The 22,689-nt window shown below is 35.2% G+C and overlaps 1 protein-coding gene across 2 annotated transcripts; it reads left to right on the forward strand.

The window, feature by feature from the left end:
- The first annotated feature begins 4,069 nt into the window (after positions 1-4,069).
- On the forward strand, positions 4,070-6,614 carry LOC103492650 (F-box/kelch-repeat protein SKIP30-like). Of its 2 annotated transcripts, none has more exons than XM_008453102.3 (2): positions 4,070-4,347; positions 5,296-6,614. In XM_008453102.3, exon 2 carries the CDS (start codon positions 5,343-5,345, stop codon positions 6,384-6,386), a length of 1,044 nt encoding a protein of 347 aa, XP_008451324.1. In that variant the 5' UTR covers positions 4,070-4,347; positions 5,296-5,342; the 3' UTR covers positions 6,387-6,614. The 2 variants fall into 2 exon arrangements, with proteins under 2 accessions (XP_008451324.1, XP_016901031.1); XM_017045542.2 differs by having other exon boundaries at positions 4,152-4,466.
- Positions 6,615-22,689: the final 16,075 nt, after the last annotated feature.

Genomic DNA, 22,689 nt, shown 5'->3' on the forward strand with positions numbered 1-22,689 from the left:
ATTTATTTTGTTACTAGATTCATACTAATTTATCCTTATGTTCAAATATCAATCTATTAAAAAATATAAGAATTTATAGTACATTTTCATTAGAATTTTTTTTTAAAATTATTTTCGATATTGTGCCTTAATTGCAACATTTCATTTGTAATGAATAATTCGAGTATTCTTTTGTAAAAATTATGGTAACTAATATAGGATATATTCGATAAAATTAGTTATTGAACAATTGTGTGTTCATTTTAATTTATTTTCTTTTTTCATTTAATTCGTTAATTTTTTTTTTATCTTCTTTAACTATCTTCTCTGTTTTCATTTAATTCGTTAATTTTTTTTTATCTTCTTTAGCTATCTTCTCTGTTTTTTGTTTGATATTCTTAACGTCTCTCTTCGTCGTTGCTTTCAACTATTCTCTGTTTCAATGGAGACATATGAATATGTTATTTTTATGTTTTATTGAACTTTTTGTATACTTTATTTACTAGTGTATTTTTCGATATCATTGTATTTTTTTTCTCAGTGTTGCATGCACATCGATTTCACCTTTAATGCTTAGCATGCCTGCTGACTCCGCCTTCAATTCTTAGCATGAAGACAAAGTAGCAGGTTGCTTTCGGTAATCTTCATGGCTCCAGTTTACACTTCGAGTTTGACATAAGACCGCTACTATTAGTTCACACTATGACTTCAGCTCATCCAACTCCACTTCACTGCACACCAAATCAGATCGAATATATATACCAATTTTACTTTTGTATTTTGTTTTAAATTTCAAATTTGTATGAGTTTATTTCGAATAATTCGAGAACATCATCTATCTTATTTTATGCTTCAGTTTATCATATGTTAGCACTATAACTATATAATAGTGAATATATTTGCAAAATAACTAAATATATATTTGTGCATATATGAAAAAATACGTGAAATATATATCTTAATATTGTGTATATATTACGCAACTTATCTAAAATTTGTATATAAATATCATATATATTTTAAATAAGGCTCATATATGCACATAAAAATCACATACACGTAAACTACATTCATATGTTGCAATATACGATATATTTTTTCTTAAAAGAATATACACCATTATATTTTTTAACCGCACAAAATGTCGATTAATATACCTTCTTATACACAACACTACATATTATAAACAAAATAGTGTACTTTTATATATATATATATATATATATATATATATATATTTGTATTTTCAAGAAATAAATTACTAGTGCACAAACATATGGCAATTTTATAATATTTAATCTTATATATCAAATAATATGAGATGTATATTTTTATTTTTCATTAAAAAATAAATACTTATTATCCAACATTAAATATTAATTAAATATTTTACGATTATGAAATAAAGTCACAGCCCCCCTTCTCCCCCCAGCCCCGCCCCCAAATTACTCCATGCGATCTAGGGGAAACGTGCTATCTAGACACTCACCGTGTATCTCTCCACGAGATAGCATGCTGAATGCCTAGTAAGTAGAAAACTGCAATAACCACCCTTGACACAACTTGAATTTCAGCCTTATAGCCTAGTTCAACTTAACTTTGATAAACACAACGAAACGAAAATAACGAACAACTTCTCTTTAATAACTTAACAACTTGCAAACTAATTAGAGTACATGCTCTCTTTAGAACAAGCTTAAAACATAAATTTAAAAATACTCTAACAACTCCTTTTAACTGATTGGCCTAGTAGCAATAAGCTTGGCGCTCAGGGATGTATAATTTGTACCTACAAAGTGAAAAAACATTTGAAAGGGTTAAGTCAATAGACTTATTGAATGACAGTTTTATAAAATGTGCTCTTGAAATAGTTAATCTTTAAAGTTTAACCCTTAACATAAATAATTTAACAAATAGAATACAGTACATAGAATTTCTAAAACCTTTCACTTGGTAAACTCTTTCATTCTTTAAATAACTCTTCATGTCTTTAAATAACTCTCTCTTTAAATAGCTATTTTTATCGTTAAATAGCTATTTTGCTTTCTAAAACAAATCTCTACTTATTCATCTTTGTTAATTCCATACCTTGGAAACTCGACCATGATAGTAGCTAGATAGTAACTAGCTCGACCTACCGTGCTAATAACATCGATCAGATAGCAAAGCTTCGTTCATAATATTCTGCCTAAACTCGATCAAGATAGCAGAGCTCTATTGATCATATTATCCTACCCGAGTTTGGTAGTAGCGGCTAAGTGGTCAACATAGCTCTATACCTTTGAAATTCTGTGCATATTGATCGTCGAGATTTGGTATATAGAACCATATGATTTTCTTGCTTAAAACCTTTCTCATCAAACTCATGTTTTCTGCAAATATCTTTCTAAATCAGTAAATAATTCAATTTCAGAAACTTTAAGTATATTCATAGATCATTAGTAAAACTCAAGTCATACATAAACATGCTTAAAATCATTCTCAAGTTTAAACAACATAAACACTTTGGAAACTTGGCATAAACATGCTTGTTTGTAAATCTCATTAGTAAATTCATTAACAAATACATGCTTGTCAAAACATTTTTAAACTCATGCTTTGTAAACACTTTATAAATCAATATACTTAAGCATTCAAACATTAAATCATGCTTTAAACACTTGATAGTAAATCAGAGATAGAGATCAACTTGAAACTCGTTTTGTAATTCACAACCGATAGCTTAGATCATCGACTTGTAAACTTGTCAAAGATCATCCAATTGAAGCTTGGTGTCGAACTACCCTCTTGCATTGGCTTCAATTCTTACATGCAACTCAACTTCTCTTTATTTTGCCCTTGGAGTGAAAATAGTGAGAAATGAGAGCCTACTAACTTTAAAAACACTATTTGCGTCTGAAAAATGCTAACATCGAGCGATAGAGATTTCCAAAAATTTGTTTGTTGCACGTCCATTAAGTGATATTGGTTGAGATCGACTCGAGATCCTCTGAGATCCGCACTTTTCTCGATTATACATGTTCGAGAACCCTAATATTTTCCTTTTCTGCTTCCAATTTCGACCAAACACGACCCCTAATTGCCTAAGATCCTAACTTCTTAAGCTTTTTGCCCTTCATCTCGACCAAACAAGCATTGAGATGGTCCGAGACCCATCTCTCAAACCCTTCTATTTTTCATCTTGGTCTGCCACAGTCTCGAGATTTGCTCTATGTTTCCCATCTCGCCCGAGATTGCTAAAGTTGACCCGAGATTCTCACTTCTATCTCAATCTCAATCGAGATCTTACAAGACTGCCTCATGATTCCCTTTTCAAGGCACTTCCTTTGGCTACCACGACACTCAAACGATGTCACTTGGCCAACAACCATCTTTTTCTCACTTTTCTTCCATCACCTCATCACAACTTCAACCTCAACTTATCCATCCTTGCTTAGTTTTCCTTCTTCCCACCTACCATCTCATACTTAAATGACACTACTTGAGTTTTAATTTTCCATCTTAACTTCACTTAAAATCTAACCGTCCAATCTCTTTAAAAAACTTGAGCTTCTTTAAGGTTTAGGGTTTACAATAAATATATCTTATCTCACGTTAAATGTATTTCAATTTAAATGAATAATAACACAACCAAAGTCAAATTTGAAATCATGTTAAATGCATATCTGGTCAAAACACATATCCAAATTAACGCATTCCACTTATACTTAGCCATTTTTCACTTCCTTACCATACAACACAAAACACTTGACCTAACTTCCTTCTCCTTAACACTTCTATCAGAATAGGCCTTCACACCGACTTTTTCATTAGTCTTAACCCATCGATCATATGCTTTTTCGACTAGTTTGGTTAACATTAGAGGCACAAATTTAAGAGCATTTATGAGTTAAGACAAATCTTAAGTCATCAACTACTAATATTGTGTTAAGATTTGTTTTCCATGTCGCATAATTATTCCCGATAAATTTCTCAAAAGCTAAAAGTTATAACTATTGAGTCATTCATGCTAAGAACACAAACATATTCTATTACTGAAAAATTATAAACTCTTTCCTATAACACTTGGTTATTGCTACTTTGTTTGAAAATGTACTAAAAGTTCTTGGAAGTGTAATTCTACCATTTTTGGATCTTAGAAAAAAGAATCAAACAGTGATGTTCATAATCCAACATCACTCGAGAGTAAGCAGGTTCACTTCGACTAAATCTATTTTTTGCTTTTAATAATTTAACCTAAATTATCCAAATCAACAACCAACTAAGGCCTCATATTTCTGGGAAGGGGCGTATCATCTCGAAACGTGTCTCACCGAAAGAGCTGGATGGACTCCACAATCCTTTCATCTTCCTTGGTTTTGTTCTGAGGTGAAATCAAAATCCTCCTATTTCTCTATCATTCACCCAATTTAGAGTTGTCTAGTCGTTTTTAATCTCAATGTTGTTTATCATCAATTTCATGGAATGCTCATTTAACCTGCGAATCTGTAATTTCTTACAAATCCTATTTCTGGTTTGATGGCCTGAATAAGTTATTGGGGGTTTTAGTTTGTACTGCTTATATCCTATTTCTTTTGTTTGGATATTGGAAATTACTGAAATATGCCGGGATTGTCTGATAAAACATTAAATAAACCTTGAGCTTAAGATAAATGATTGCAAAACATGTACCCAGATTCAAGAAAGGGATTTCTAATTTTATATACTTGTTCAACTTAATAGTAATCAAGACTTGCTTCTCAAAATCCGTAGCAGACTTTAGCCAGAATTGATTGTTGCACTATGTATTTTTAGTTTGAAAGATTTGGTTGAAATGTGCTTGTATTTTTGTTGGCTAAATTCTCCGAGTGAAGTTGGGAAAATCCTTATGAAACAAAGACTTCATTTATCAAAACTTTGATACTTTTCTGAGATTAAAAATTATGTTTTGCAATTTGGGAAATTTGTTTCTTGCAGATATAAAAATGGCTATTACCTAGAGACACAACCAATAGAACGTGCTTCTAATCCATTTATTTTCATTATAAAATTTGTTCTTTAATCGCAGCCAGCAAAAACAGTTTCATTGATCCCTGCGCTTCTGTATCAATATTGTGTATGAAGCTCTTTCATTCTCTCTAATGTTTTAAAACTAGAGGAAGGTTATGATTTAGTTTTAATTCTCTCATTTTCTTTTTCTTATCCTAGTTTAATTTTGTTGGATTGGAGTTCCTTATTGTATGCCCTTGTACGTCATTTCCTTTCTTTGAATAAAAGTTCGGTTCCGAAGGAAAGGAAAAACTATCTTAGGTTCTTATGGATTTCTTGATGTTTCAGCTAGGTGGCTTTCTAAGTAAAGATTAATTCAAAAAGAAAGGAAAATCATGTCTGGCTTGATTGAAGGACTCCCTGATGCAATTTCTCTTAGATGCCTTGCTTATATCCCATACTATCTCCACCCCAAATTGGCACTTGTTTCTCGCTCGTGGAAAGCTGCTATTCGTAGCGTTGAACTGTTTAGAGCTCGACAGGAAGTTGGTTTTTCCGAGGATTTTCTATGTGTATGCTCTTACCATCCAAATAACACATGGCAACTTTATGACCCTCTTCCAAACCATTGGATGACCCTCCCTGAACTTCCCTCAAAAAGAATGCATCTTGGGAATTTTTGCACCGTCTCCACTTCTCAAAAGCTATTTGTTCTTGGTGGTCGCAGCATTGCTGTTGATCCAGTGACCGGTGACCGTGATGACAACTTTTCAACCAATGAGGTCTGGTCCTTTGACCCCATAACTCGAATGTGGTCTATGCGAGCACCAATGCTCGTGCCACGTGCTATGTTTGCCTGTTGTGTTGTGGATGGAAAAATTATAGTTGCAGGTGGCTTCACCAGCAAATCAAAATCAACTTCTAAAGCAGAAATGTACGACTCTGAGAAGGATGTTTGGACTCTATTACCTGATCTACTTCAAACCCATGATTCAACCTGCAATGGATGGGTGATTAGAGGAAAAATGCACATTGTGTACAATGGGGTGTCCACAGTGCAAGTTCTTGACAGTTTGGAAATGAAATGGAGAGTCGAGGATTACGGTTGGCTTCCTGGTCTGAAGGCTGTTGTTGGAGATTCACTCTATGTCATGAGCCTAACACAAGGAGTTGTCTTCAAGCAATATGGACGAGCCTGGAAAGTTTTTGTTTTGGCAACTCAGTTTCTCCAACGGATTGGGATGGCAGTGGTTGGTTTTAGAGGGGACTTGTATGCAATTGGAGGTGTAATTCACCCGAACCGCACCGGTGGAGATCTTACGAAACTATCTGATGTGCATGTTCTTAACCTGAGGGATGAGGAACCAACTTGGCATAGTGCTGCTCAAATGAGTCGATGCCAAGGAACTGTTCTTGGGTGCACAGAGTTGAGAATATAGGATTTGCTTGTTGCCTTCTTTGCTGTCCCTCCCCCAACAAAGAAAATAATTCAAAGTTGTTGTATATTTATATTAGGTTAATTTACATTTTGTGGTCACTGTGTATATTGAGTTCTAAAGTATCTAGTAGGTCGATAAATCTAAATTTTGTATCTAAATCACTGTGAACTTTGAAATGTGTGTTTGATATGATATTGAACTTTAAAGGCTTTTTCTACTTCTTGAAAATTGAAGTTTGTCTTTAAAAAAAGTGTCGAATATGCCAACGTTTTTTTAGTCTTTGAGCTTGTAAGAAACAATGCGTTCGGTCCTCTCCTAATCTTCAAAATGAGTTTTTCATTTTCATTTTTTTCTTTTTCAAGAAAAGTACGAATTTGGTTAATGAGTTTTTAAGAATAGTTGCATTTTCAATGTTTTAAATTGATCATTTTTATTTCTAAGTTTTTCAGAATTGGTTTAAAAGATTCATCTACAGGTAAAACCATCCAATTGAATGGATTAAATGTTGGTGGCAAGTTGACTTGGAAGAAATGCGTGTGTGTATATATGTTAACAATTTAAAAAAATGGTCGTTAGCATTCATTGAAAAACAGTCTAACAAAGACTTGATCAGAGGTTGACTAGCTATCGTCGTCAAAAAACTACCATTGGAAGTTAAAATGGTTGTCAAAAGTTTACGACTATTTTTATAAATTTATCTATATATTGATTAATTTTTATAAGTTTATAAGTTTACGACCATTTATCTATAATAGATATTAATATTGACATTGATCATTTATAAAAATTAATTTTTATAAGTTTATAAGTTTACAACCATTTATCTATCAGTGATGGTTGTTGGAAAACAATTATCGAAAGTTTGCTGACAGCAATTACTAAAAAAAGTAATTAAAAGGTCGACAACAATTTTTGGAAAATTTTAATAAATATCTAATTTTATTAATTTATTCTCAATAATTTTAAAAATGTTGGAGGTGAATTCCTTAAGCTACCAAAGGTATTGACTTAGGGGTGTACGGGAGTGATTTTGACATGGCTATTGTCAAAATCACCTTTATAGATAAAATTGATTTAAGAAAATAAAATAAAATTGATCTTAAAAAAAGTGATTATAATTATGTGATTAGCTAACATGAGCTTAGCTCAATTGTCTTTTGTTTGTACTCGTAGATAAGAGGTCTTGGGTCAAATCTTCTTACCCTTGTGTTTACAATACCTTTTCAAAAAAAGTATCTTATTTTGTTAGTTTTTTTTATTTTGTTAATTTTTATTTAATAATTAGATTAACTTAAATATGTTTTAAATAAAAATAATAAAAAAAACAAAAACGGAGAATTTTTCCTCGCAGGGATTTGATCCCCGACTCTAACTCCCAAAATAGGGAATGGGGTAGAGATGAGATGAGGAGTGTCCCTCACTCCGTCTTGACCCCATTACCAACTCTTTGATTAACTTCAGCGATCACTGCTATCAACTTATAATCACCATTTTTTAGTGACCACCATTGATCACTGTTTCCAACGAAAGTTTTTTTTTTGATAGTGGACAACTTTTTTAATAAAAACATTTTCTTTAAAAAAAATGTAAAAATAAATGAATAAAAATATACTTGTCATAATTAATTGATTCAATATTTTTAAATATAAAATATAATTTGATAATTTTAAAATCACTTTTGTAACCAAACATAGATTGAAAATCATTTTTAAAAGTTTGGAACCAAACAAACATTTGATTGCTTAGAAATTAATTTTACAAAATCAATTGTACCCATTTTTTTCCTTTCTAAAACACTATTGAGTATGACTCCCGTAGACTTCTATCACTTATATTTTGTGCTAACTTATTTATGAAATAAATGTATCTTCAATAAATGATCTAAAAATTATAATTAATCAAGAGCAATTTTCATAAATATAACAAAACACCAAAATGTTTACGATTTTGTTCACACGAGATTTCAAGAGAAATGTAATTCGTGGAATTGAACTTTGTATAGATTATGTATTGTGGATACAATCTCTAGTATTTAGTCTTTTGATTATTTCTCTCGCGTACAATTTAAACTTAGAACTTCGTGGTCCTTAATCTTTAGGAAATTGTAATTGCAAGTCGATTCGAGCTTCAATCTTCTGAAATTCTAGGAAAGTTTAATTTTCCAAGTCTTTGATCTTTCAGAATGATGATCTCGAGGTTGATAAGAACTTGCACGTCTTGAGAGCTTTTAGAAGTTTGAGTTTTTAATTTTTCAGAGCTTCAGTTCTTTCTTCAATCCAAAGATCCTAAAATGAATGACAAAGCTCTCTATTTATAGAGAAATTTCATTGGCTTTAGGTGGCCTTGAGCTCATTTCTCTGTTAGGCTTGGATTTTGGCCTATTTGCCTGTTGGGCTCAGGCTCATTTGCTTGGCGGGCTCGACCCCATTATTTCTTTGGCCCAAATTTTATATTTATGGCCTGAATTGGATTGGATAGGAGAAAATTTAATCATCCAAACTCAATCAAAATATGACTATCAAAAAGTTTGTTGTGATGAGATGGTGGAATTTAATTGGCGGAAATTTTTTGCTTTACAAATTTCCATTTTCGAGATTCGTGCACGTGTATGAGTGAGTGAATCTCGAAAACGACAAACTGAAACAAAAAATACAAGTACTTTGGCTCGCATTAAAATTGCCAAATTAATCAACTATACATTTGAATGTAAGTGTGATTAATATGCTATTTGAAGTTTGGTTAATTTTGAATTTAATTCCAAATATTTTTTTTAATGAATTTAATTGGAGGCTACAATTAGAATATTGCCAATTCATCCAAACATGATTTCAAATCCATTTTTTTTTTTCTGTTTTTTAATATATATATATATATATATATATATAAATCAAGAATAGTAAAGGAAAAATTATTTACTTTTACTTCTTTTTCTTTATATATATTTTTTTATTTTTTATATATAATTTCTTTCGTGGAGGCCATATGTTTTTTTAAGTTTTATTTCTGGAAGAAAAAAAGAAAAAATCTCTAAATATATATGGGAAACTTTCCTAAATATGGCCATATATATAGGAAACTTTCCTAAATATAACAAACTACTGAAATATTTACGGCTGTGTAACAAAACCCTAAAGTTAGTCATTTTTTAAATATTATAGGTTTGTCCTCCATCTTTTTATCGTCTCTGCGATTTTTTTATCGTCTTCATCGTCTTCCTCTGTACTCTTCTTTTTTAGTTGCGACTTTATTTTTTAGATTTGGGTAACCAAATCTATTTCTTTCTATCCTCTTTATTGTTTCTCTCTCTTTTTAGATGCGTTCATGTCTTTCTTCTTCTTTTTTCTTTTTTTTTTTCCATTCATTGCATGCATCGTATCGTCTTTCTTCTTTTCTTTTTTTACGTTTAGATTAGGTAACCAAATCTGATGGTGTATAAGAATCTTGAAAAAATTGGTTAATCATTTAAATTAGGGTAACCAAAACTAAAAGATTGTGTATAAAGAATATTGAAAAAAAATCGTTTATACCAAAATTAAAAAAAAAAATCGTTTAAATTTGGGGTAGCCAAATCTAAACGATCGTATACCAAATTTTGAGAAAAAAAATGGTTTAGATTTGGGGTAGCCAACTCTAAATGATCGTGTACCCAAATCTAAACGATCGTGTAACCCAATTAATTATACGATCGTGTAACAAATTAAATGATAGAATTGAAAAAACAAATCTAAACGATTGTGTACCAAATCCGTTACCAAATATATTATACGCATTGTTGATAGGACATTTTTTGTATTTTACACATTAGGTCTCTGGGCTTTTTCTTTTTTTGAATTGTTCTATACAGTGTAAATATTTCGCCGCTTTTTTATATTTTTGAAAAGACCCATATATATATATATATATATATATATATATATATATATATATATATATATATATATATATATATATCTTTTGAGCTATTGGAAGCATAAAAACAAGAGGAAGCAGCTCAAGAGACAGAGACAGAAGGATAAGAGGAAGAGCCATAGGCACAGCAGCTCAAGAGGAAGCTCGGTGCACAACGACAACCACAACCTCGACCTCGACCGCAAGAGACCCTACAACTGTCGACCCGAAGATGAGGCTACTTATCCTTTTCTGGGACCTTTGACTCTGTCTTTTCCATGTTTGCCTAGTCGGACAGCTTCCTCAACTTATGGGCCTCTTCTACCGATCCTACTATTTGCCTACTTCCTTTCTTCCTACAAAAAGTGAAAAACTTCATAGATTTCTCCCAAGATCAGAGTAACCTTGCTACCCGAACCAAGTAGTCTTACTCAGACTCGTCCTAAATTAGGACTTCCCTTTCTTCCGCAAGAGAGAATGAAAAGAGATGCTAGGAAAGAATGAGAAAAGGCCAGTCTCGCTTAATTAATCGACCCTCCCCCTAGCATTTAATTCTTAGTGGATAATGTGTGTCGAAGAAGCTTTTCCTTTTCTATGCTAAGTGATATGCTCTAAAATCAGACTCAATCCAGTAGTTCCTTCGCTCCTTTCCTTTTGACTTTCTTCTGAAACTTCTCAATCGAGCGAGTTTCATAAAAGAACCTATCTGGCCGAGCGAGTAGCTTCTTCACTTCTGATTCTTTGAATCCAGTCCCACGTAGTGAGAAATTATGTAAGAAAAGTAATTCTCATTATCTCTCATAAGCCGGTAACTGCTCTACCAACAACTAGGGAGAGAGGGAGTAGAAAGGTTAGCTCTTAGATTGCTTTTTCCCCATTCTCTTGACTTCTGTACTCTGTCATGAGGGTCTTGTATCTGGCTCCACTCCTCTACGAAAGCTTAAAAATCGAAAAGCGCAAATCTCACCTTCAGGTTATTTTTAGGTTACACAAAAGTACTATTTGGTCTTTCGGTACCTATTTTCTCATTTGAATTTCTCTTTCATTGAGATATTAAGGAAAAATGTGTTTAGTTGGTTATAAAAGGAATCTTAGAAAGTTCATTTTCATCACCCTTTCTCACGCCGACAAGAAGGAGAGGGTTGAAGTCACACCGCTACGTGGGATGATTTCTAAAAGACTACATGCTCCGTAGGAGTTGAGAAGAAGAACTCAAACATCCTGAGCTCATCCTATCTTAGTAGGTTTCATGTGCCATGCTCTTGGATCGATGCGATATTCTTTCAGTCCTTGGAAGATAGTCTCAGACGAAGTATGTATAAAGGCTCGAGTGAGGTGAGATGGAAGGAGACCTATGAGAGAGTTGTCAGAGTTGATTAAGAATTTAGGAGAGTTAGTTCTTTCAGGCTGGATGAAATTGAGAAGGGTGTTAACTTGAATACTAATTCGTATCTGTGTATTACTTTTGTGGAGTGCAAGAACATATAGAAAAAAGGTATCATGAAGAACCAACCAACCAACAAAACTAGATAAAACTACGAGCTTTTTTTTTTTGTAGTTTGGAAGTTTGGATGTTTGGAGCGGGAGAGGGACAAGAGGATGGATTTCTTTCCTCCTTTCTTTCGAATTCAAGACCTCTATCTACTTTCCACAAGATCTCATTCGAAGTCTTCCTCATTATTTATGGTCGATCCCGTCTTCAACCTAATACTGCTTACCTTAGAGCATCAGAGATCTTCCACCCGATCCCAATGGCAATCTTCTTCTTCCTCTTCCAGCTTCGATCCTAGGCCTAGTTCTGTAATCAGGTAATCGCGTAATGGGCTGCTACTTTCATTTCTTCATCCATAGATTCAAGAAATCATCTTTTCTCTGTCATTACTTATTCTTCTATAACTCCTTTTCTTCTCATCTCTTTATGAGACTGAGATGGAAGAAACCTTGACCCAGCCTGACCACACCCTATATTGATTGATCACTCTCATCGGGTATTGGAAAGGACTAGGATTTCAGAATAATTTGCTAAGTCTTTTGACCTTTGATTAGACTCGTCGAATCAACCCAGAATGTGGTCTTTGGGCTAAGATCTGTTGTGGCAATCGACGGTTTCGAGGGTAAAGATAAGTCAGGCTTGAGAATCATTAAGATATAGGTCCCTCAACGTAGGTTCATTCATCCCCTTCCTGAAATGAGTTGGGTTCTAGGCCTCATCTCTTTTTTTTTTTTTTTTTTTTCAGTTTGACAGAGGCTCAAAGAATTTAAGAGGACAATTCATAATATAAAGGCTCGACTTTAAGGAGGCAAAAGGTCAAAGAATTTGAGAAGGAGTTGGTCTCCTTCTTGCAAACAACTTATCCTGCAACAGCACTCGGCAAGGTCTTCCTTTCATTCATTCTTTGAAAGGAAATTCTTGGTCTTTCAACAACTTAACCTCGGATAATTTGCATCTTCTTTCTTCTCGAACTCAATTAGGAGCTGTGGGACCATCAGAATGGTGGAATATCTCAATAAGCAAAAAAGGGTAGAGCACCGTTCTTCAAGAGTAAGAAATTCCATCTCTCTCTCAAACCGATCACCAACCAACCCTTCTTGAAGAATGAAAGCAAGAAGAGAGTAGGACAGAGTCTTCCATTGAAGAAGTTAGCATTCTCCAATGAGGAATCAGAAAACTGGTAGCTTGAGCGAGGGTCAATATTTGCCCACAAGAAATCATATTACTTGCGTAGCCAGTCAAGGAATTGCTAGGATCTTCTGAAACTAGAATCCCTTTTTGCGTTTGAGAACCTCTCCCAGAACGACCTGCGTAATGGCTTCGATCGATACTAGAGTGAGAGTCTATCTTTTTCACATCTGAACCTGCCTTGGTGGGAAGTTTCTCATGTACTGCTTGGTCTATGGATTAGTCTGTAGTAGAGTTCATCCCTTCCATTTCTTATCATAATCCATCCATACTAATAATTGCTTTTCAATCAAGTGATTTCTCATAGTTACCACTTCCAAGGGGAAGTGAATACAAGCTCAGCTACTCACACTCAAAATTAAGAGAATGCTAGATTAAGAGAAAGACGGGCTAGGGCTACTAATTCATAGTTAGGGCTTGAGGGGGCATCCTCGACAAGATTGAGTTGACTGTCGAAAGACCCGTCCAGAGGACTTGTTAGTGGAACTGAGTAGGTGGGAGAGAAAGCAATAGGGATTGTCTCATTTTGAAAGATGGAACTCTTCACCCTTCCGATGATATGAGGTTAGCTGGCTGACCCTTAAAGTCTTCTTGTTCTCGAGCAGATCTGGTCAAGCATATTCATTTATTCCGACCTACTAATTCATAGTGTTTAGTTCTACGTAAATTGAAGAAAGAGTTCTTTCACGGAAAGATCATATTCTGCTGCTTATAATCCTAAAGATAGAAGAAATGAACAAGAACTCCAACTTCCCTCGATATTGACAGTCGAGCAGTTGAACCTTGATACTTTATCTTTACCAATAGTGAAGTCCTTAATTGAGCTGTCCTACTCGCTCAGTCTTGTAATTGACTCTTTCCGTGAACCCACTGTGTAGAAAGTGAATAGAGAGTCTCACTTGAAGCTTCTTAACCATCCCTTTCTACTTTGCTAGAACCGTCCGGGCACCTATATTTGACGGTCCACTATTGGAGAGCACTATTGGGCGTTGGGTTTTTGAAAAGAAGGTGGTCAGAATTAGGCCAATCTAATTTCAACAATTATAACGATTGTTCTTGTCTTTGTCTTTCAACTCTTATCCATCGCTTTGTACAAACCATACGTTGACCAACCTTAGTAATTCTTGGGCGCTAGCATTCTAAACAGAAAGAAAAGAATCCAATTGAGATTCTTCGTAAGCACTATCGAGAAATGGAGTTCTTCAGTAACTATCTGATTTTCTTTCATGCTTTTATTTTTATCGTTATTGAAGGAATGAAAAGAAGGGATTCAAGCAACTTTGACGCCTTAGAATAGGTTATTGAAGTCAAAGAGTTTAGCTAAGAATCGGTTCTTTCCTATTAGGTTATATCTTTCGTGTTCGATTTTCGGCTTTTGAGATTTCTTTTAAGCTAAAGATCCACTTTTAGATTTCCCTTATTAGTAGAGTAGGGCGGTTACCATAAGAGGTGCATTGTAGGATGTTTCTAAGCCTCTTCCATAAATTATTAGTCAATTATGGATGCACAACCCCTCATGATAATTTTTGTAATAATCTTTGACACTTACGGAAAGGAAATAGTGGATGGACGAGTTCTCCGAATCGGACCATTCTAATGTTTTGAATAGCTTTTCATATCATAAAAAAGCCTCCAGTTAATAGGTTGTTCTAACTTTTAGTAGGTGGTGTCTGAGTTGAAGAAGAGGAAGACTACTGAGTCACTTCCCCTGGATACATTCCTTTGGTCTTCCTTTTTCGAACTGAAAGCCTAAGTGGTTCGCACCTTTGCATTAGAGTTGTTTTCAAGCTATTTCTTCCGGTTCGACATCCTATGCTATGGGATCGCTGCTGAGCACCTATATAGCGACTAATGCCTTTCCTTAATGATAGAGTTTTTCTGACTCTGACTGATGAAAGAGAAATACTGCTACGTGGGCTTTTGAGAAATGGAGAAAGAAGTTTAAAATAAAACTCTTTTAAGAATTGAAAGAATGAAGTTGGTGGAGTTGATGATAGGGATGTGGGAAGTCAAAAATCTCTCTAACCCAAGGGTTTCTGATCGATCAGAAGAAGGAGCGAATGAGCTTAACCAGAAAGGCATAAAAGAAGGATAAATCACCCACGTAGCGGTGTGGATAAAAGAAGCGATAGTGAGTTATAGAAAGAGAGAGAAAGGCAAATATTAATTGAGTCCAGTGAGTTCACGAGAAAGAGGCAATATGTAAACAAGTTTAGATGAAGGAGTCGCTCTAGCCTGGCCTCTAGTGGGATCAGAGTGAAAAGAGTTCTTCCTCTGACTTTTGTCTCTCCTTTTAACCTCTTTATGTTATGAAAGTGATCCATTCTTCATGCTTGACTCAGTATATTTAGACCTCGAGAAATCCGTTCTCCTCCTTGAAGGAATACGAATAGAGGGAAGAAAAACCTATTAAACTGCAGAATAAAGACAACAACTTCCCCAACTGCCACAGAGCCTTTCCTGAGGAGCCGAATTCACTCTAAATTTTGACCCAACTAATTCAACCTTTCCAGGCGAGCGGGTTAGTGGTCGTTCGTTCGTGCAAACACCGATTTTCCCTCTCTTTGGACAGTCGAGTCTTATCATTTGAAAAGAGAAATAAATGGAATCAAACTCTAAAATAATCAAGCCCCGAGATTTATGCTTGAACGTTGATAACGTCATGGTAGACTTTCTTTGAGAGGACATGAAGAAGGCCCACTACGCGGTTCGTCTAGCTAAATGGAAAAAACTTAGCTTCTGCAACAACTAAAACTACTGGGATGAGTATTTCTTCCTCAGAGCTAGCGACCTCTTAACTGAAACCTGTGACTATCCAACTCTTCTCATATATCAGGAATCGATAGAAGTCAATGAACAAGGCTAAAAGAATTTGAGCTACTTATATCTTAGAGTATCTTCTTTCTTTCACGAGACTATTTCCCTATCTTATAGTTTCAAGAGTTATTGAAACAATTCCTACTTTCCTTGCTACCTGAGAGACTGACTCTGTCATCACAGCTTTTTCTACTACTAATGGCCCGTGGAGTGGCTTGCATACCCAACCCCTTATTCATTGATTCCTTTCTCCTCTAATTGGAATTGATGCCCTTTCTTCTTCTCATAATAACTGCAACTTGGAGTCCGAGGACTGTTTTCTGCTCCAAACCTTTGTTGAGTGACTCATTTTCTGACACTAGAAGAAGACTTATCGGGTAAAAAAGCTACTTTCTTTCCTAACCAAACTAGGAAACTGATAACCTTTCTAGGATAGCGGCTTAGTCCCTTCCCCTCTCGTTCTACAACTCTCTTTCCTTATTCTAACTGTGGAGAAGGAACGAACCTACGGAGTGGAAGGAAAGCCTATACTACTAAGCCTATGGGTTCAAAAAATAGAGACTTAACAGGAGTGCGAGAGATTACAAGCTACGATAAGGTTTTGATGATGACTTTGACTATTACAAAGAAAAGAAGTAGAAGACAAGACATTTTGATGATTTACTTGACGACCTACAACAACTCATATTACATTAAGCCTTCGGTTTTGATTATATTCAAGGCTATGAAAAAGTTTGAGTGAAATGAAAAAAAATAACCTACAGAAAGAAAAGTCATCTGGACCTTTGTTTTTCCACTAAATAGTCTTGAATAAAGCTTTGAAATAGTCTTACTTCTTGCAAGGTTCAAAGTGGTCATTTTCTAATGTTCCTTATCAACGATCTTTACTCCTCCTACGCGGTTCAATTCCCATGGAGCGATAGGGATGCTAATATTTAACATAGTTTTTGAATACCATAGAATGGAGTCATATTCCTTTCAAACTTGTTAATAGTAATCCTAATAATGAAATTTCCCCAGGTTTGACATAGTCTTTGTTAATCTTTTGAATAGTCTTGTAAATCATCAAAACCATACTAATTAATGTAATAGTCAAGTCAATCATCAAAACCTCTTGAGTCCTCTTTGCTTTGTCTTTGATAAATGCAGTTTGCATAGGTCGTCTTGACCCTTATTTATCCTTGTCATAGGCTCCTCAAAGGATGTGGGTATTGGCGATGACGAAGACTATTACAAAGACTGAAGGCACAAAATCTGACTCCTCCTACAGGATATGTCACACCCCCTCCCGAACTACCTGCTAGCTTAGACCGAAAGATGGCGTGAAGTCGACGGATAACGCTTTTCTTTACCTGTATCTGTCGACTCTGCTTAAAACTTTAATATGATGAACTTGCCAACCTCATATATAAACTATTATACATGCACACAACGCAGCAAATCCTAGACTAATCATATACATGCATGAAATGTATCTTAGAAATAACTAATTTCACAAGTAAACCTAGAGACATCTTAACCAAAATATAACCAACAAAGGTTTATACAACCGCAGCTTCTAAATCTTACACAAACTGTGGAGTATTTATATCATACAAAGATATATACATTATAATACAACAGACTCTATGCACAACTCTAACCACGTACTAGCAATCGATATTGAAACTTCAGCAGACTAAGGCAGTCTATTAGGCATCGGGAACTCGATCTCTACCTGAAAAAGTGTGTAAAATATTTTAGAAGGGTAAGCTATAAAGCTCAGTGAGTGACTCAGTTTAAAACTAGAAATTTAAAAGTAAGAGCACGTGAAAGCTTACACTTATAAATCTGTTTATACAAGTCGTAAACATAGACATATAATAGTAAGAATAACTTTCTTAAATGCTCAGTATATACGTCATTGAAATCTAGCAAGGCCTATTAAGTATATCAAAATATTTTAACTAACATGACAAATCTACGTTGTGTAGGGTACACCCAGTACAACAACGTTTACAAGCTCTACGATAGAGTGGGGTCCGTCCAGCACTCCCATCGTCTTTGTCGTAGTGGGGCCCACCTAGTACTTACGACAATATCGTTGTTATGGAGTACACTCAACGTCAACAACATAATCTAACCTGTGTGCACACGGTACCATATAGCCTCGGGCTCAACACCTCAGTCATGTAGTTAATAGAAACATCAGAAAAATTGTATGAAAACATTAAAACATGCCTGCTATCCTTTTCTTTCGTAAAACTTAAACTTACTTAGATTATTTGTGAAAAGATGTAGTTCTTAAAAAAAAAAACTTGGTAACTCATTCTTTGTTTGGAACACAGTGGTTCAAATAATTTCCAGACATTCAATAATCACGTGCTAGCATAAACATTCAGTAAGAATTCTAGTCTCGAAACTCATACTTGAAAATAATCATGGACTTCAAATGATTTTCAATGCTTGTAATTAAACGTGCAGATCGGTCAACCATAGTAAATATTTAGGAGAAAGAAAATATTTTTAAAAACTGGTTTTGGTCACTCACAGTCTTGGACTAGTTTCCCGATGTGTAAATCCGACCTACTTCCTCTTAGTCTGTCAAACAACCAGAATCGAGTATTAGAAACCTAAATATTACGATCTTCAAATTTTATGCTTAACATGGCTCACTAAGGATGATACTAAAGAAGTCCATCTTTAAAAACAATAAACCATATTCCACACATTTTTCAGAATTTTTCACATTCGTAGCACGAAATTCAAATGATCATAAATCTTTCAATACTTAACCAAAATGAGATTTCTCTATATAAAAATCTTCATTTTGGGGTCCTCTAAAACTTACTTCAAGACATTTAAATCTGATTCCCTGTGAATAAACTCAGATAACCCTCGAAATAGAACAACTTCAATAATTGTGCGCACACAACCCCTTTAACTTTTTCCTACAATTTAACTCATTTTTATTCGTTTTTGGTTCACGATTTCTTCATGAAAGTTGTAGTAAATTGAATAAACTTTTCAACCATACCAAATAGAGATCCTAACTCCACCAGTACTCTTAGCAATACAAGAAAAACCAGAGACCTCTTAAAATCGCGTGAAAACCAGTTGCCCTGTTTTCTTTATCAAAAATCACCCAATGAACATCCAAATTTGCTCAAACTTTCTTCTTGAAATTTGTTTCAAATTTACCTTGTCTTTCTTCAACAAAACTTCTTTAACTTAGTCTTCTTATTTTCTCAACCTTCTTCCCTGGAAACCCTCTGAAAATTTGGTGCAGATATTGAAGAAAATGATGAAGAAAATGGTGTAGCGGTGGTGGGTTTTAAAACACCAAAAACAAAACCCACCCCTTCCTTTTTCTCTTCTTTTCTTATTACTTTCTCTTTTCCTTTCTTCCTTTTATCTTATTTAATAAAAAAAATTAAACACATAATATATACATATATATATATATATATATATATTTAATTTCTATTTTTCTTTTATTCCTTTCACATTTAAAGAAAATAAATAAAATAAAATAAAATAGACCAAGAAAAAATCGGGTTTGCAGGATAGGCTTTCTTTCCTCCTTTAAGTAGGCTCTTCTTAAGTTGTCTTTTTTTCATCATTCCTTACCGCGTAGAAGGACTTGTCTTTCGGAATATTGCTCGGCTATAGTAGGTCTTTTCTTTTACAAAACATTAAGAGTTGATCTTCTTCGAACCTTCGTTCACCCTAAAATTATATTCAATAAAGCTCCTTTCTAATAACCAATTCACCTTCTGATCATGAGAAAGGGATTGTGCTAGGAATTCCTTAGAAAAGAAAGGGTAAATCGTCAATCTCGCATTTCGTGCAATGCAATAAAAAAACACAGATAGAAAGAACTCTCCTTCGTACTTCTTGAGTCTTCTTCCTTGCCTTCGCTTCCTTGTTGTGGACCTCTGAATTCTACCGCTATGTGGATTGGGTATTGTTGGGCTGTAGGCTTTCTCTTTAGCTAAAATGCCAGTTTAGTCACTTTTAGCTATAGCTGGCAGCAAAAAAGAATGAAAAATCAGTCAAAAAACATCTTTGATCGATCCTTGGCTTATATTACATTGAGCCCCTTCCGAATGCAAGAAAAAAGTAGTTTCAATTGAAAACGTCAACATTCTAGGATGAGTTGGATCCCTTGTGATTTTCTTCACACATGAATTCCTTAAAAGAAAGCCACTTCTTTATGGCATAAAAGAAAGAAATCAAGATAAGATGATGACTCACATTTGAGAAGGAGGTTCAAATTATCCTATTGCCAGGCTCACAGAGCGGTTTCGAAGGTTTTATCATGTTTAGATTCAATTTCGAGATTGGGTCTTTAGAAAGTCGACTCTTGTATGTATACACTTTCTCTCAATAACCCAAAAGCGGAATGGGAGCTAGTAAATAGCTCCCTACTTTTTGAATAAAGAAAGAAAGAGGTGTCTTTGACTTAGGCGTAAGCCTTGAACAAGGCTGACGGATGGTACATCCTATGGACGGCTTTCATTTGTATACGAAAAGGAAGACAGAATTCTTGGCTGATTGGCTTGGTAGGAAGGAAGCCCTAAACCTACACTCCTTTTAAGGAGCCATATAACACATCCTTCAAACTCGGAAAAGCCAATAGATGCTATTGACTACTAGGGAGAGAGGGAGAAAGAAGAAAGGTTAGCTGTTAGGCTGACTTTTTCACTTTTATATATTGAACTTCCCCTTTTTGCCGCATCATGTGGGATGGCTCTGCTCCTTAAAGGGAGTTTAAGTTTGCTAGAGAGCGCTGAGCTCACTGTGGAGTGGGGGTACTTTTCTAGCTTGTCTAAAGGTATTAGTTAGCCTAAAGGTTTCCAGATCTTTCTAGGTTACGCAGAGCTCACCTTTGGGGTATTTTTCTAAGTCCTACCGGAGGTACGTACTATTGGTTCCTATCTTCTCATTTGAATTTCTCCTTTTTTTCAAAAGTCAGGAAAGATATATGTTTACTTCGTTACGGAAGGAATCTGAGAAGGTACATTCTGATCACTCTATCTCATCTCAAGCCGACAGGGGAGAGAGAGTTAAAGTCACACCGCTACATGAGATGATTTTGAAAAGAATACAGGCTCCGTAAAAGTTAAGAAGGAGTTGACGTGCTCTGCCATCGTAATAGCTAAGGAAACGCATAAGGACGACTCTACATATTTGAATGTGGCTCTCTTTCATGAGAATGCCAGTCAGTAGAGTGCCGCAAAACTCATTAGGCACACATTACCCGAATGGGAAGGGAGTCAGTGCTGGGTTGCTTTTCATAGGGCATGGGGATCCCTTTGTTACTATGTCACCAAAGAAGACAAGCAACCTTATCCGATGTGTAGGGAAAGTTCTTCCTAGATGAAACTACTTCGAACGCACAGGCAAGTAAAAAGAAAAAGGTTGTTTTCTGTAGCATAAGACAACCACCCATTCAAGTGGATGTGGTTCTTCGTAGGCAATGAAACCACAATGACTGGCTCGATGTCTTAAAAGACCCACAACTGGAAAGGCGAATGTCGAGGAAATCTAATGTCTTAAGACAACTGTGGCAGGACGTCCAAAACGAAAAGAACAGGGTGAGTACCTTAATAGAAGGAATTGCCAGTTATCTATGGAACCACAACGGGTGAAAACACCCATTATATAGTATTTGGACTTAGGCGAGAAGTACATTCTCCTTGATTGGCTTGCAGTTAACCGCTCCGTGGGCACCCCAAGACCCATAAAGACCAGGTAACTCTTTATCTACGGGGAACCCAGTACACAAAAGAAGCTTTTGATAACCATACTTGAGCAGGCAAGAAAAATATACACCATGAGTTCAAGAAGAGGGTACTAATCCTCCGTAGCTTAATTTGACGTATGGGTTATAGATGAGTTTTAAGACTTGTTTCAAGCGAGTAAACTTTGAGGAAAGGTCGGGAGCCTACTGAAACCATCTACTGAAATTCTTAGATGAACAAAAATGTAGGCTCGATACCAGAGAAGGTTTTCTTGAAAAAAAAAAAAAGAAATGTGCCAATCATTCTCATAAGCAATCAATTGCCCTTTCTTTTGAAAAAAGACAGGACTGTGGGCCGAAAGGATTGCCCATCTACACTTTGTTTCCCATTTAAACAATATAGTAAAAGAAAAGCTGATTCTGACTTTATGGGCTTGCATAGAAATAAGGGCGGACATCTTCGATGCTTTGGGACGACCACCTATTTCTAATAAGTATTTACAAGTTCATTCATTCTACTTAGGGAAGGAGAAAATGCGTACTTATAACCCTAACTTTGATGTTGTTGGGCTTTGCCAAATCTGACTTGGATAGGAGCTGAGCTTACTCATTGCCATTCAAAAGAAAAGGGGCTGTCAAAATACTATTTATCTACAAATCAAAGATTTGGATAAGAAGAGAATGAACCTACTTGCACTGGCCCTAATTCATGTTCCAAAGAAAGAAAAAGAGCAAGAGAACGAAGAGTACTACCAACATAGCAGGATAGAAGGCCAATACTAGATTACATCTAGTGGCCTTTGTTTATGAAAAGAAAGCACGGAAAAGGGGCTCATGTACAAATTCTTATGGTCTTTCAAGATGCCAAAATACAGTAGGAAGTATTCGCCGTGAGACGACTTGAAGAAAAGTTTAATGAAAGGTCAGCTAAACAAAAAGAAAACCAAGGGACTCGACTTCTAGTAGGTTATGAGCATGAGCATGCATAAGAAGAGAGGACGCCTTTGGCTTTAGGCCTAAGCCTTTAACAAGGACTGAGGATGGTACGTCCTACGAACGACTTCCCCTTACCTAGACCCAAGAGTGAGCACAAAATAAAGGGGAGAAAATGTTCCTATGGACTACTTTGATCGAGGGAGCAAGGAAAGAAAGGAAAGATGGTAGGTCCTACGACAAGGCGGAGTAAGGAGTTG

The sequence above is a fragment of the Cucumis melo genome, chromosome 1 (assembly GCF_025177605.1).
Source record: "Cucumis melo cultivar AY chromosome 1, USDA_Cmelo_AY_1.0, whole genome shotgun sequence".
NCBI classification, from domain to species: domain Eukaryota; kingdom Viridiplantae; phylum Streptophyta; class Magnoliopsida; order Cucurbitales; family Cucurbitaceae; genus Cucumis; species Cucumis melo.

What these genes read in the sequence shown, in the direction of transcription:
- LOC103492650 (XM_008453102.3), top strand. Translation starts at nt 5,343, where the DNA reads ATGTCTGGCTTGATTGAAGGACTCCCTGATGCAATTTCTCTTAGATGC.